General features: G+C 38.4%; 1 protein-coding gene across 7 annotated transcripts in view; it reads left to right on the forward strand.

Moving 5' to 3' along the window:
* LOC133847186 (fasciclin-2) overlaps positions 1-15,620 on the forward strand; it is a 114,553-nt gene that overhangs the window by 92,909 nt on the left and 6,024 nt on the right. For 6 of the 7 annotated variants that reach the window (XM_062282045.1, XM_062282046.1, XM_062282049.1 and 3 more), the window contains 3 exons: positions 6,637-6,761; positions 6,823-8,313; positions 9,353-9,536. In XM_062282045.1, coding sequence (XP_062138029.1) covers positions 6,637-6,761; positions 6,823-8,313; positions 9,353-9,536 — 1,800 coding nt within the window. Of the gene's footprint in view, positions 1-6,636; positions 6,762-6,822; positions 8,314-9,352; positions 9,537-12,590; positions 13,199-15,620 lie in introns of those variants that run through there. The other variant, XM_062282051.1, reaches the window with a different exon arrangement.

The following is a 15,620-nucleotide window of genomic DNA, read 5'->3' on the forward strand; positions in this document are numbered from 1 at the left end:
CGAGTGCTCAGAGTAATCGATTAGGTGGCGAGTTGAGCAAATAGAGTAGCTATTACTAGACTTTTTATAAGATAATCACGTCAAGAGAAGAGTTGATGATTGGCGAGTAGAGAGTAACGATTAGCGAGTAACGAGCGTGACGTTAACAGCAAATATGAAGTGATTATTTGCCTTATTTCTGTTACATACTCGAAAAATATAGTACATGTCATTATGTATGTAACAAATGACGAGTAAAAAGTAGCGAGTAAAGAGAAGAGCGAGTGACGAGTGTTGATAAGTGAGCACCAATTTGAGTGATTACTTCAGATGTAAGAAGACAATCGAACGGGAAACATAACGATAAAAGAAGAGTAGCGAGTGGAGTATAGCAAGTGAAAGAGTAAGGAGTGGACGAGTAACATGTGGAAGAGTAGCGAGTAGCGAGTAACAATTGCTTTGAGTCTAGTGTCGAGTATCAAGTGTTGTTAAGCCACGAAGTGAATACAAAATGAATGTGACTTTAAGCAAAGACATTGCCAATAAGCAGTCAAAGCAGGCACAACAAGCACACCCACAACAGCATACACACTTTCTTACACACACACACACACACACACACACACACACACACATACACGCACAGAGTGAGAGGAACTGTTTGCTGGCTCGTTAACTTTGCTGGCGAAGCTTTAGAAAAGTCCACATAAGTGGCGCTGCAGCTCTGAAACTTTTTACAAGATTGATTTTTCTAAGCAATTTAAAGTGCACACGGCACACGTTGCCACGCCCCCTCACACACACCCGCCCCCCCTCACACACACACACTCATGACCCGGGTCAACGCAGAGCGAGAAGGTTGGACAACACACACACACACACACACACACACGAACAGCAAACAGCAACGGTGCGACATGTGAAGAATTTACAGACTCGGCAACTTTAGCAACAGCAAAAGAAGTGCTCCATCGAAGTAGTAAAGAGTGATAGAGAAAGAAAGAGAGAGAGAGAGAAAGAGACAGGGCAGTGCAGGTTGCAATGTTAACTCGAAACTCCATTGAAGCGACGTTGCGTTTGAAATGAAATCAAATATTTTGCTACGCAACAATTTGTGCCTCTGATATGGAACGCCACAGCAGCGGTTGCTTGGCAAGCCAAACAAAAGGTGCAGCTAAAGGGTGGACAGCAGTGAAGAGGGGAGGAGGAGGAGGAGGAGATGGCACTGCATGCAGTGTGCACCTACATAGAAGAGAGAGATGCCACCAATGTTGGCAGATATGTTGTGCACACACAGTTGAGCATTCCAAATGCAACCAGAACCTTCTTCTTCTTCTTCTGCTTCTCCCTCTTCTTCTTCTGCTCCTGTCTATTGTTGCTTGTTGTTTGCTCTTTCTGCACAGGTCAAAGCGATGTGTGCGTGTGTGTGTGTGTGTAATTGAAAAGAGACAGCAGCAGAGTTGAAAGTTTAAATAAGGCAATGCTAATGCGATTACAACACTCGCTAGTGCACAGTGTTGTATAACAACCAAATAGTGAAAGAAAGTGGATTGCAGTGTTGTTAAATGACCACTTCAAGCATATTTCAACACTTATTGAGTGCAAAAGGTGCAAACAAAAGGTAGTCAGCAATGTTTCTGATCATAGAATGCTCGCCATAATTACTTACAGTGTTGGTAAATGCACAATGTTTCAAAACAAAACTTAGGGAGTAATAGTTTGTTGTTGATATATAATTACTTTAGCATATGTTAACATTTTTATAAAGTATAATAGTCTGCAGTGTTTGTGATCATAGAATGCTCGCCATAATTACTTACAGTGCTGGTAAAGTTTCAAACAAAACGTAGTCAGCAATAGTTTGTTGTTGATGATAGCAGCAGTGTTGGTAAATATGCACTTTAAATAGATTATAAATTCTTGATTAGCTGCTGGGTGAAAGAGAATGCCTCTAGATAACATATTTGCAGTGTTGGTAAATGCGCAAAGCTGTGAACAAAGAGCATGAATAAATTGTGTGGATGAAAAGTGTAGTTAAATTCTTTGTTCACTCATTATTCAGTACCTACATTTACTATTATGACACCATTACTATTACCAGTGTTGGTAAATACTAAAATGTAGTAAGCAATAGTTAGCTTTAATGAGCAGTGTAGGTAAACGTTCACCTCAAGTCAATGCCTCTATTAAAAGCAATATGTGCTTAACGAACATCATACTCATAATTTGTAGTGTTGGTAAATGTGTAAAGCTATGATCAAAGTGCATGAATAGATTGTGTGAATGAACAGTGTAGTTAAATTCGACTTAGAATGCTTCTTGAATACATTTGTTCACTATTATGACACCATAATTATTTCCAGTGTTGGTAAATTTAAAAATATAGTAAGCAATAGTTAACTTTAATGAGCAGTGTTAGTAAATGTGCACTCTATAGAAATTCTGTGTGTGCTCAAAGAATATCCAACTCATAATTTTGAGCAGTGTTGGTAAATGTGTAAAGCTGTGAGTAAGCATCGTTGTCCAATTTGGCCGCAAAGCTTGGCTCAAACAGCAGTTAGTTATCAACAGCCAACATGGCACAACCTCTTCCCCGCTCCTTTCCCCCTCTCCACCCCGTCTCCTGCTTGGACAAATTTAGCGTGTGTGTTCTGCTGTTGCTGTCTCAATGTGTGTTGACAACTCACAAGTTGCATTTAGCTAAGCAAATAAGAGCGGAGAGGGGAGAGGGAAGAGAGGAGATGGCTGAAGCAAAGTGCAAATTGCAGGAACGACGTGCAACTCTTGCAGCTTGCCACAACAACAACAACAGCAGCAGCAACATTTACTTGGACTCGAGGGGCGGCCAAAAGTTGCAGCTTCTCTAGGTGCTTGCCACACACTATTTGACTAGGGAGCGAGTGTGTTCTGTTGTTTGTGCCACTCACAGCTTAATATTTCAATATTTATGCTTTTAATAAATGCATATGCTGCAAACAAACTTCCGTTGCAACTTGTGCAACGTGCGGTGGCAAAGAGGGTTCGGCAACTGTGGCAACTGGCAACTTCCGATGTTGCCAAAGTGCTTCAAGTTCTCGACACTGGACCACGATGCCACGTTGCCACGTTGCTGCTGCTGCTGCTGCTGCTGCATGCCACTCGCAGTGCTCTCCGTGTGGCATGTTGCACAGTTAATGCCTTGCCCTTGTCAACGCCCCCGCTCCTCTCTCCGCGCTCCGTTTTGCATTGAATCAATATGCCACTATGTTATGCAGCCATTTATTAAAGGCCTTAAAGCGCATTTGCCACAAAATGTGGCAAATCTCAAACTTCATAAATTACACACACACACACACACACACACACACAACAAATGCGTGTGTCTGTCTGTGTACTTAGGTTTCATGATAAATATTTTAATTGCAACATTTCGTTGCATTCTGTCAGTCATTTATTAAGTGGCTAAGCTGATTTCTCTCCTCCTTCTCCCTCTCTCTCTTTCTCTCTATGTCTCTCCCTTTCTTTCTATCTCTCTCTACATTTAAGTGGTATTGAAATATCTTAATCCCTTACTGCTAAACTTCTTGGACGAGTAATTAAAGCTAATTTATGTGGTCAACCTCGAAATACGCAGAGCAGAATTTCCATAAAAAAAATACAAATATTTTATATTAATTCATTCACAATATAAATTAGTGATCATTTCTTAACTTCTCAAGTCAAAGCATTCAGCTTTTGTCTGCATCAAAAGTAAAGTACAAGTATTTTTAATGAATTCAAAATTAATAAATGTATTTTAATGTTTCAAAATGTCAAATTTTGAAATGAAATTACGCTTCTCTTTGAAAACACTTTTAATAGTTAGCAAACTTTGAAACAGTCAGCTTTTGTGTGCTCATTCAACCATAGCAATCAGCTTTAAGCCATTGAATATTTGAATATTGCATGCGGGCTGGGCTAAGAGCTAAGCTCATTAGTTGACTTTGACTGGACAAGAATTTAGCGAGGATTGTGTGTCGGAGGAAAGAGAGTAAACAGAGTGTGTAGATTGTGGTGTGGTGTTCGTCTGTGTGTGTGTGTGTGTGTGTGTGTGGCTCACGAAATCCAATTGCAACTGATTTTTAATAACTTGCTGCACTTGCTTGCAGTTCCAGTTGCCAGTTGCCAGTTTGCACTTTGCAGTTGCAGCAACTTTTTCAATAAGTTGCGACGGCGACGCGACGTTGCTTTTGCTTTTGCTTTTGCTTTTGCTGTTGCTCTGGAATGTCTTCTTTGCCGTGTCCTCTTCGCATGTCCTTCGTATCCTTGTCGTTTCCTAGTTGTCGATGTCGTTGTTCAAACTAATAATGAAATTGTAAACTAGTTCATCTTTTTTTTCATGTGTGTTGCTGTTGTTGCTGTTGCTGTTGCTGTTACTTTTGCTGTGTTGCCAGACGTCAGCGAAAAGTGTTTGAACAACAAAATCTCACACGCAACGACAATGCAACAACAACAGCAACAACAACGAGAATGTTCTTCTTGCAGTTTGTTTGCCTTTGGGCAAACTGTGAGTCCAGCTAAAGAGGAAATTCGACAGCAACTTTTATTTATTTTCAGCAGTCGAAGAGAAGGGTAGAAAGAGAGAGGAAAATGTAGAAAGAACTTGCACTGCCAATAAAATTGGAAAATAGAAAATGTTTTTACACAAGTTTCCGTTTGGCTTTGGCCAAAAAAACCGTAAGGCCGGACAGCTAGGATTTGGCTTAAAAGACTTTTAACCTCCATCTCCCTTCCTTACTCTCCATTCTGCATCGTGTGTGCTTTGCTGTTTGACAGTCAACAGACAGCGCAGCTAGATAGACAGATGGCTTGTTATTACACTGATTTATAAATAAACTGTAAATATTTGAGCTGCACAAACACACACAGAGAGAGACAGAGACAGAGACAGAGATAGAGATATGCTGAAAGCCAGCTCAGCAAATCCAAACTGCAGCAATATTTTAGCCCTCACTCTCCATCTCAGTGTTCGTTTTGCCCGCAAAACGATCTGCACAATTTCCGCTGCGGAAATGAGTGCAAAACTCTAACTTCTTTTGCAGTGTTCGGGGCACGCCTTTCACTTCCGAGTTGCCATCGCCAACACCTGATGACCAAACACCAAACTCCAAACACAAAAACTGAAACCACAGCCTACAAGAGTTGAGCTTCAAGCGGCAAGTTCTTAATCTAATAGCAAACTATGTTGAATTTTATAGTTCATTGCAAATCATTTAAATAATTCAACTTTCAGTTAACATTTTTATACCCGCTACTCGTAGGGTTGAAAGGTAGTTTAACTTTGTGCTTCTCTGAAATGTTTGTAACAGGCAAAAGGAATCATCTCCAACCCCATAAAGTATATATTCTTGATCTCTCCGTCCGTCCGTTTGTCTCTCTGTCTGTCCATTCATATAAACACCTAGATCTCAGAGACTATAAGAGATAGAGCTAAAATTCTTTATCGACAGCATTTGTTATGTTTACACGCAGATGAAGTTTGTTTTTTAATTTTTGCCACGCCCACTTCCGCCCCCGCAAATTGATAAAAAATTAAATAAGAAGACCCAACGTACTATGGGTCTTAATTGCTTTAGCTGACAATCTGGTATATTTTGTACTCTACGCTATATTTTGAATGTAGTACTATATCAATATACCAAATACAGACTTTGTATTTTTGTGGTATATTAATTTGTGGTATATTCTAAAAATATCGCATTTTGAAGGTAGTACTATATCAATATACTAAATGCTGTATTTGGCATATTTTAGTATTTTTGTGGTATATTCATTTTGGAATGTTTCAAGAATATCGCATTTTGAAGGTAGTATGTCAATATACTGCGTTACTGTTTTGGCTTTTAAATAGTTAAAGAGTATCTCACAATCGAGCACACTCGACTATAGCTTTCTTACTAGTTCAACGTTCCATCTCCGCTTTCCGAGTTGTCGAGCATAATTTTAAATTGATGGTTTGCTTGTGAAATAATTCCGTTAAAGTCACATGGCACAAGGATATACTAGGTTTTGTGGCGCCCAACGTGCGGGTTAGCTTCACTTCACTCCCCTCCACGCCATCTACCAACTCCTTGGACAACTGCATTTTACAGCTTGTGCTGTTGATATTAAACAGTTTGATGTGTAAAATATTTCACTTTGCGCCTTAACTTTGGCTGGCCCCTCAGCTTCGATTTGCTGGCTGACTGGCTGACTGGTCGAATGGTTGAATGGGTGACTGGTTTGTCCAGGACCCCATCAGGCATGGTCCATGCTGTTGTTGTTTAGCTCTGTTGCCTGTTTGTGTTTGGATTGTGCGCAAGTATTTGATTTAGGAATTTTAGCTTGCAATTTTTTCAATTTCTGTTCGCTGCTGCTGTTGCTGTTGCTGCAACAGAGATTTATTGGCATGCCTCGACGTCCGGCTCGTTAGTGACCCTTGGAGCGCATAGCGAGAATTGTGGCAAGTTAAGGGAAAGGGAAAGAAGGGACCGAAGGCAGAAGGCAAGTCTTCCGAGTTGTGCTAACAAATTCGCGCAAATATCTTTGGATTTTGCGCTTGATGCTTGAATTGCTTTCATGTGTCTCTGACAGGCATTACGTATACGCCATGTGCAGCCAACAATAACTAACCAATATTTAACCCTCGCTCTCTTGCAGTTGCCATTACCTGGACGAATGCACCGGAGAATCAATTCCCAATTTTGGGCAGCGACTATACGATCACATGCGAAGTGAAAGCTGACCCTAATCCGACCATCGATTGGCTCCGCAATGGCGATCCCGTAAGTAAACTTAAGTAACTAAATTAAGAGTTCGAAATTAACAATTTCCGATACCTTACAGATTCGCAACGATGCCAAGCATGTGGTGCAAGCGAATGGACTTTTGGTGCGCAACGTCGCAGAAACCGATGATGGAATTTACACTTGCCGCGCTGCTGTCATCGACACTGGCGAGCTCCTCGAGCGCACCATTCGCGTTGAGGTCTACATTACCCCGGTGATTACGCATTTGGCCACGACGCTTGAGGCTGTGGAGGGCAAACCGTTTGCGGCGAATTGCACAGCGACGGGCAAACCGGTGCCGGAGATTAGCTGGATTCGTGACTCGGCGCAACAGAATGTCGCTGAAGCGGATCGCTTCCAGGTGAATCCACAGACGGGACTGTTGACCATCAGCTCGGTGATGCAGGAGGATTATGGCACCTACACGTGCATGGCGAAGAATGCCGCCGGCCTAGTCGACCAGAAGACCAAACTGAATGTCCTCGTCCGTCCCGCTGTCTATGAGCTCTACAACGTCACTGGCGTCACCGGCAAGGAGATTGCCATCACGTGTCGGGCACGCGGACGTCCCGCCCCGGCGATTACCTTCCGTCGTTGGGGTAGCGAGGAACCCTTTGTCGCCGGCTTCCAATCGGACGATGCACGCATCTCCCTCGAACAGCACAAGGACGAGGAACGTGGCGAGAGCTCCGGAACGTTGCGCATCATGAAGTCAACGCGTCAGGACGATGGATTGTATCAGTGCATTGCCACCAACAAGGGGGACACCGCCTACAAGACCGGACACATTGCCGTCGAATTCCCCCCAGACTTCAGTCACATGAAGGATCTGCCGCCAGTGTTCAGCTGGGAGCAACGTGTCGCCAATCTGAGCTGTCTGGCCATGGGCATTCCGAACGCTACGATTGAATGGCGCTGGAATGGTAGGAACATCAAGGATCTGTTCGATACGAACCTGAAGATCGAGGGCACCGGACCACGCAGCGATCTCATTGTTCATCCCGTGACTCGGCAATATTATTCGGCCTACAAGTGTGTGGCAACGAACATTCACGGCACCGCCGAGCACGACATGCAACTGAAGGAGGCACGCATTCCCGACGCGGTCACCACCGCCCGGCCACGTCAATTGACCGCCACCACCATCACCTTTGAGATCATCGGACCGGCCACAGAGCTGGGTCTACCCATTCTCGCATTCAGTGTGCAGTACAAGGAGTTACAGAATCCCGATTGGTCAACCGCATTGAATCGCAGCTGGTCCCCCGACTCGCCCTACATCGTTGAGGGTCTAAGGCCACAGACCGTTTACACCTTCCGCTTTGCCGCCCGCAATCAAGTGGGTCTCGGCAACTGGGGCGTCAATCAGCAGCAGTCGACGCCACGTCGCTCGGCGCCCGAGGAGCCAAAGCCACTGCACAGCCCCGTCCAGAACGACAAGGAGGAGCCCGTCGTTGTTTCACCCTACTCCGATCACTTTGAACTGCGCTGGGGCGTCCCAGCCGACAATGGCGAGCCCATCGATCACTACCAGATCAAGTACTGTCCGGTAAGTGAAGAAAAGAGTAAAGTTTGTGACTGGTTAGTAGCTAGAAAACGTCTTGAAATAATGCTTGAGATTAGGTATCAGTATGCATTTATATTCATAGTTGAACGAAAAGAAGTTAAGATAGTAATAAACTAAATAGTTGAGCAAAAAGATGATGATAAAGTAGTACAATAAATGATAATTGCAAAATAATAATAATAGCTATCAGCTAAAATTATTCAAGACCTTTTAAGCACTGGTTATATGGTAACCGATAGTAACAAGAGCTGAAGATTGCGCATGGCACGAAAATCAATTCCAAACTCCTAAAATGCATTCTAATAGAAAAAGTAATTACAAAATAATAATTAAATGAAGAAGCTAGTGAAAGAAGGTCTTTGAACCACTAATTGTATTCCGATAGTAATCGATAGTAACAAGATCTGAAACTTGTGCGTAACACATAAATCAATCCCAAGCTAATAAAATGCAGAATATAATAAATAATAATTACAAAATAATAATAAAATGAAGGAGCTAGTGATAGACTTTTTAAGCAATGATTTCATTCCGATAGTAACCGATAGTAAGAAGAGCTGAAGCTAACGATGTGCGCGTGACACGAACAGCAAGCACAAGCTACTGCTAATAGCCAAAATACTAGCTTAAAATAGTTGTATACATAAAAACTAATTTGAAAGCAAATGAAAACGTTCAAGACCTATGTTCGGAGATTCTAAGCCGATAGTAAGTAAGCGGTAGTACATGCTATCCCTTGACTAATAATAAGAGCTAAAGCTAGCGATGTGAGCGTGACTTAAATATCCAGCACAAGTAACAGCTAAAATAGATTTTTGCAGAAGAACTATTTTTTGAAGACAAATATAAATAGTCGAGAGTTGTATTTCAAGATTGTGAACCGATAGTAAGCGATAGTAAGAGCAAGAGCAAGCAAGAATTGTTTTGGAAAGCAAATGCAAGAACTAATGAAAGATATTTTAAAATTTTTGTAATATACGAGTAATACTTATATAGTCGAAATCTAAATTGTGTTTGACAGGGCGTTAAAATAGCCGGCACCTGGAACGAACTGGAGAATCAGTGCAACACAATTGAGGTGGTGGAGACGACATCGTATCAGATGACCGATCTGAGCGGCAACACGTACTATCGCATCGAATTGAAGGCGCACAATGATATCGGATATTCATCGCCGGCATCGATTATTATGAAGACGACACGAGGTGAGTCCGATTCTGCCAATAATAATCTTAGCACATTGCTGTATTCGGCCGGCTACAATTCCGGCGTCAGTTCGCTACACAAACATCTCACAACCACAACAACAACATCAACAACAGCAACTACTACAGCAACAACAACAATCATTGCGCTGGCCACAACAATAAGCATAACTTTATTTAGTGTCCTAGCCTCAATGTTAGTGTAAACGAAGAATCTTTCCCACGCCCTTGTCCCCATCAATTGATCGATAAATCGAAACCTACAAATCGACAATCGATAAGTTCAGTAAACACAAAACAACAACAACAACAACAAAAAAAAGTAATTCAGAAACACAGAAATCCTCTTGAAATACATGCATACTATCTATGAATATCTTTCTATCTATCAATCTCTACATTTATATACAAATATATATATATACTATATCCGATACTATTTTTTGATCGTATAGAACATATACTCTTATATGTGTGTGTATCTACATATCATATATAATTTATATATACGAAGCAATTACTCAAATTCAATTCAATAGCGAGTACAATAACTTTGCATACATTTTTGTAGTGTTTATTTTTGCGTTTTTGCGTTTTCAATTGCCTTACCTTCTTCTTTTTGTTTTTTAGTACTTCTTCTACTGCTAAACTTTTCTCCTATTTATACTGTTTTGATTTGATTTGAATTGATTTGTTTTGTGTGTGTGTGCTAAACATAACTATAAATATCTCTATAGTAATCCATATATACAACATATAATATTATATATATTGTTTGACAACCCTTTTTATTATTTAGTTACTCCTATTATTTTTGATCTGATCGAATCGATTCAAAAACTACTTTTTGTTGCATGCCTTTGTGCGTTTTTTTTTTGCGTTCAAGCTAACCCCTAACTCAAAGACCCTTTCTTCCATTCCCCCCCAACAATATCTCTTTGTCTCTCTCTCTCTCTCTCTTTGCTCACACAACAAACGAATCGTGATTTACATTCCAAGGCCGAAAACGCTCTCTCTCTGAAAATAATAAATCGTCCGTTTATGAATCAATCAATGATTTTATAGGCAACTTTTGTCCAATAACATTGAGGCACAACATCCATCAAATTATATTCCTCACACTCTATCGCACACTCTCAGTGTATGCTCACTCGTTGTTGTACTCCCCATGAGAGAACCTCTCACGCTCACTCTCTCTCTCTCTCTCTCTCTCTCTCAATGTCCTCCCTCATTCATAAACACTCGCTTGCTCTCTTTATGTTTTGTGCGTGTTTTGTATTCTCTGTTTAGTATGTGTGTGTTCCTCTCAGAGAGCCTCTGAACTTGGCTTAGCTCTGAGAGCGACGATAAATATTGCGAAAAAGTGTGACCAACATATGTCAAAATAAAGGATTTTTCGAACTGAAGCAATATTGATCGTCGCTCTCGGTTGCTAAGCTTGAACTTTTTTCTATCACATTATTTTTTTTTTTAAATACAATTCGTAAGCATTTACTTAATTATTAAATAATATTAAATTCACACACACACACGACCAACCACTCGATAATGTCTAAATAATCCCAACTTTATTTCAACATATAATACATACTATATAATTTTTATATTTTTGTGTGTGCATTCATCACATTTGAATTTTAAATTTAAACAACAACTTATTGTAATGCGTAATTTTAATCGATATTATTAATAACGAATAATCATAATAATAATAATGAAATCATTTTGTTAATTGTAATATTTCTAGTTCTTAAACAAATCAAAACAAACAATTAAGTAATTCGTCATATATATATATATATTTTTTTTGTATTGTGTATTCTACATTTTCTTTCCTTTGTATTTACTGTGTCAACAACATTTTTTTAGTTACAATTTTTGAATTAAGCGAAATGATAATTAAATTTACAAATTCGAGAAATAATTAAATGAAAATAAATATTAAATACAAATAAAAACCAAATGCAAACTCATTTCCATACCGAACCGAATAAAAGTCGAAAGCAAACTATTTTTCGAATATTTGCGACTTTATCGGTGAGGGTATTAAAACTTCGGCTTAGCCGTTGATCTCTCAGTATCGTTTTTGTTGTTTCTCCGTCTCTCTCTCTCTCTCTCATCTGTTGTGACTCTGTTTCTCTCATCTGTATGTTTTTTTTCTTTTTGTTCTGTCTCTTAGTTAGCTGCTTGCTGTTTTGCTCTCTTTGCTCTCATCTCGCTCACTCTCACTCTCAGTGTCTGTGTCTGTGTATGCGTGTGTGTGTTTTGTGCATATCGACTACATTCATCTCACTCGCTCTCTCGCTCGCTCGCTCTCTTCATCACGCTTTTAGTACTAAACAATAATTTCCTTATAATTTCGACTAATTATAGTTAACTGCATCTAAGTATATTAATAACAACTACATAGATATTTTATATACATATATTAATACTAAAATATAATAATACTACTAATAGTCATAGTCGTAAATCGAACAAACACACACTTACATACTCTCCCTGATAGTCGATAACACGCAAGCAGTGCAAGCAGTGCAAAGCCAAAACTAACCAAACTACAAACTAACCTCACTGAAAAACAATCACACACACACACACACACATACCCACACAGACTCACATTCTGTGTTAACTTCGTCGTCGTCGTCGCCGTCGTCGTCGTCGTCGCCATCGTCGCCCGTCAAATTTGCAGTCGTCAATTATATATCCGATAAGCTTACTAAATAATTTCACTGCAAGCAAATGAAAGAAACCAACAAAAAATCTTCTTTTGTGTGTTTCCTTTTCTTCCTTTTTTCTTCTACTACTTTTCTTTGTTTTTCTCTCTTTTACGCTGTGTGTGCAATGCCAAAACAACAACAAACTACAACAACAACATTAAAAAACGAATCTAAATCCCAAATTGAATGCTAAAAATGAAACGACAAAAACAAAAAATTCCATATCAAATACCCGAAAACAAAACAATCAAATGCCACTGTAAAAATGTCACTCAAAAATTAAACCCGAACCTGAACCTCAACCCCCGACCCCCGCCTGATAAATACACAGACAAACCCTATCCGTATTCAGCAAGCAGTGCCACACGAGCACTGTCCACGACCACAACACTGCTTGCCACAACAACAATCACTGCACCACAGTTGCTGCTGCTGCCGCTCCTGCTGCTGACGACGCGCACTGCTTAAACGATACAGCTGTAAAGCAGTGCCCGGATTTTACACACGGATCACACACACACGAGGAAGAGAAGATGATAACGAACGATGTGCTGCAAGTTTTTGTTGTTTTCTAGTGTTGTTGTTTTTTTCCTTTTTTTTTTGCTCTTACTCTTTTTACTCTTAACAACGTGACGTGAACTGTAAATAATATTAAGTGAGACAATTACCAAATGGAAAAAGAATCAATTAAAAAAATGAAATACATACCACAGTCATGCATACTACATAAATATACTAAATAATGAGAAAAACAGCAGCATTCAAAATACTACAAATACATATGATAAAATATCAGTAGCGTGTTTAACATTAAATATATGCGCTATATATGATTCCATTCAATGTACAAAATACAAATGCTAAATGCCAAAAGCCAAAAGGAAACAACCAACAAAAAAAAAACGCATAAAATATGAAAATACTAAAAAAAATACTAAACATATTCATCATACTCGGTATGTCCAGAAAGCTAAGAAGAAATCCTTAAAATTGTTAAATTCAAAAAAAGAGTTATTTAGTTTCTAGCTTCGGTTCGAAGATATCCCAAATAAATCGCAATCCCCAAACACAACTTTCCAAGCTGATACGCAATCGAAAATACACACTGCCAATTAAAAAAAAAAAAAAACAAATATACCCAAAATTTTAGAGACTCTTACAAACACTTGAAAACAAAAGGGGAAAATTATAGAAAATATTTGAAATTTACATAATTTCTTTGTTGATTTGCAACATTTGCTCAATTTATAGCTCACATAAAGGGAACCAACTGGATCACTAAGTTTTAATTATATAATAATGTAATGTATACAAAAAAAAATTAGTTTCTTTTTACGAATCTCTCGATGAAATTTAGTCAAATTATATTAGATTACAAACAGATGATCTGTAGGGGTTTAATAAAATCGGTTTTCCGATTATAACTGTTCTTTCCTGTTATCCATTATCGTTTCTTTGTTGTTATGAAGAACTCCACCGTTTACCACTTGAATGCAATCCAAATTGTGTCAGTTTCAGATTTGTGGTTTGTGTTTTTGTTTCGAGCATTGAATGTATACGTTAAGGGGACAATAAGTAACTGAAAGTATAATATCAAATAAATCAATGACTACACTGGACTAACATATATAGCAATTCCTTTCTCCTATCCCCCCTTCCACCTAACGAAAAGAAAAATGATGTTTCCAACTAACGAATTTGTTTCACATGGTGTATTAAGCTTAAAGAATGTGCTCATTGAACTACACATACATATACATATACATACATATATATATATATATATAAAAACAAGTTCAACTTAGACAAATTATTCCTGTATACAATTTTTAGTAAACGAAACAACTTTTTCTAGCTAAATATATATGTATACATATATATGTATATGCGAGTATAACGATATCTATCGATAAACGTAAAAACATAATTCCATTTATAACTTATAATATACAAAAGTTATATAAATACAATATATAGTTAGTGAAAATAATTCAGCCCGCCTAACGTTGCTGAGCAGATCGATTTATTGTTGTTCATTCAATTTTTTTTTTTAACTAGCTTTGTGAGGCATAAATACACTAGTTAAATACGAGACGAAAAAAATAATAGTTTTAATGAAATGGTATAAGAATTATAATAAATACATCTAGAGAAATGACTGGCCAGCACTACATATAATATTGAGAATCGCCGAGAAAGGCTGTCAAGCAGTTGAGCAAGCAGTTTATCGTATCAGCAACTGTACATAAGTTTTATGCCACGATTATCAGCTGTCAAGCAGTCGAGCAAGCAGTTCACCTACATGTGTAAATGTGTTTGACACGCATGGAAAGCCAAGCTCGATAATAAGCATGAGAAAACGTAACTAAATATATATTCGCAATAAATTGTGAACACACACACACACACATCACATCCGTAATACACAACTACACGAAAAAATAAACTAAAACCGCATAAGTGTCATAAATGTTGTAAGCAATCTTATAAAAAGAAATGAAAAACAAATCGATAACAAAACAAAAAAAAAGCGAAAAGAATAATTCTTAAGAAGTAAGCAGTTCATTTTGGGTAATAAAGAAACAACTTTAACAAAATCAAAGCTCGTCTCTTCAATGTGTGCGAGTGTGTGTGGCTGTGTGTGTAATCGATAAATGTATCGATGTATCGAAACTAATATAAAAACAAGAGAATTTAAAGTAAAGACGTCGCACAGCTGCCAACAGGTAATATGGATAATATGCAACAAATTAGTTTGTTAAATAATATAATATCTAGAGAATACACACACACACACAAACACACAATTAATCGATATTAATACACTCAATGCATATCGATATCTATCGACTAACAGCAACCACATCACTAATGCATCGACTACAAACGTCACTAACAAAATACTTACAATTATTTAAAGAAACCAAACGAAAAACCAAAAAAAGCAAAACAATAATTTAAATATACATATAATTACAATTAAATACTTATAATTATTATAATAATATTTTCGATAATCGATAAATCGTTTTGTAACTAAAAATCAATTCTGTTCGAATTCTTTTGCAAATTGGTAAACGAAGCGCACCGATCAATTTTGTATTTGTATTTGTACTTTATGAATTCTATCTTAAGTGTTATCGTTATCGTTATGGTTATCGTTATCGTTATCGTTCACACACAAAACGCTTATTAGTATTCTCCACACTTGTACTTGAAATCAATTCCTAAGTTGAAATGCTTTTGCTTGTAAATTTTTCTTGTTTGGCTTATTGGCTTATTTACTTGTAATTTTAGCAAAACAAATTCTCAGTGCGCTTTCTCACTCTCTCTCTCTCTCTCTGTCTCTCTCTCTGTCTCT

The sequence above is a fragment of the Drosophila sulfurigaster genome, chromosome X, assembly GCF_023558435.1.
Source record: "Drosophila sulfurigaster albostrigata strain 15112-1811.04 chromosome X, ASM2355843v2, whole genome shotgun sequence".
Taxonomy (NCBI): Eukaryota; Metazoa; Arthropoda; class Insecta; order Diptera; family Drosophilidae; genus Drosophila; species Drosophila sulfurigaster.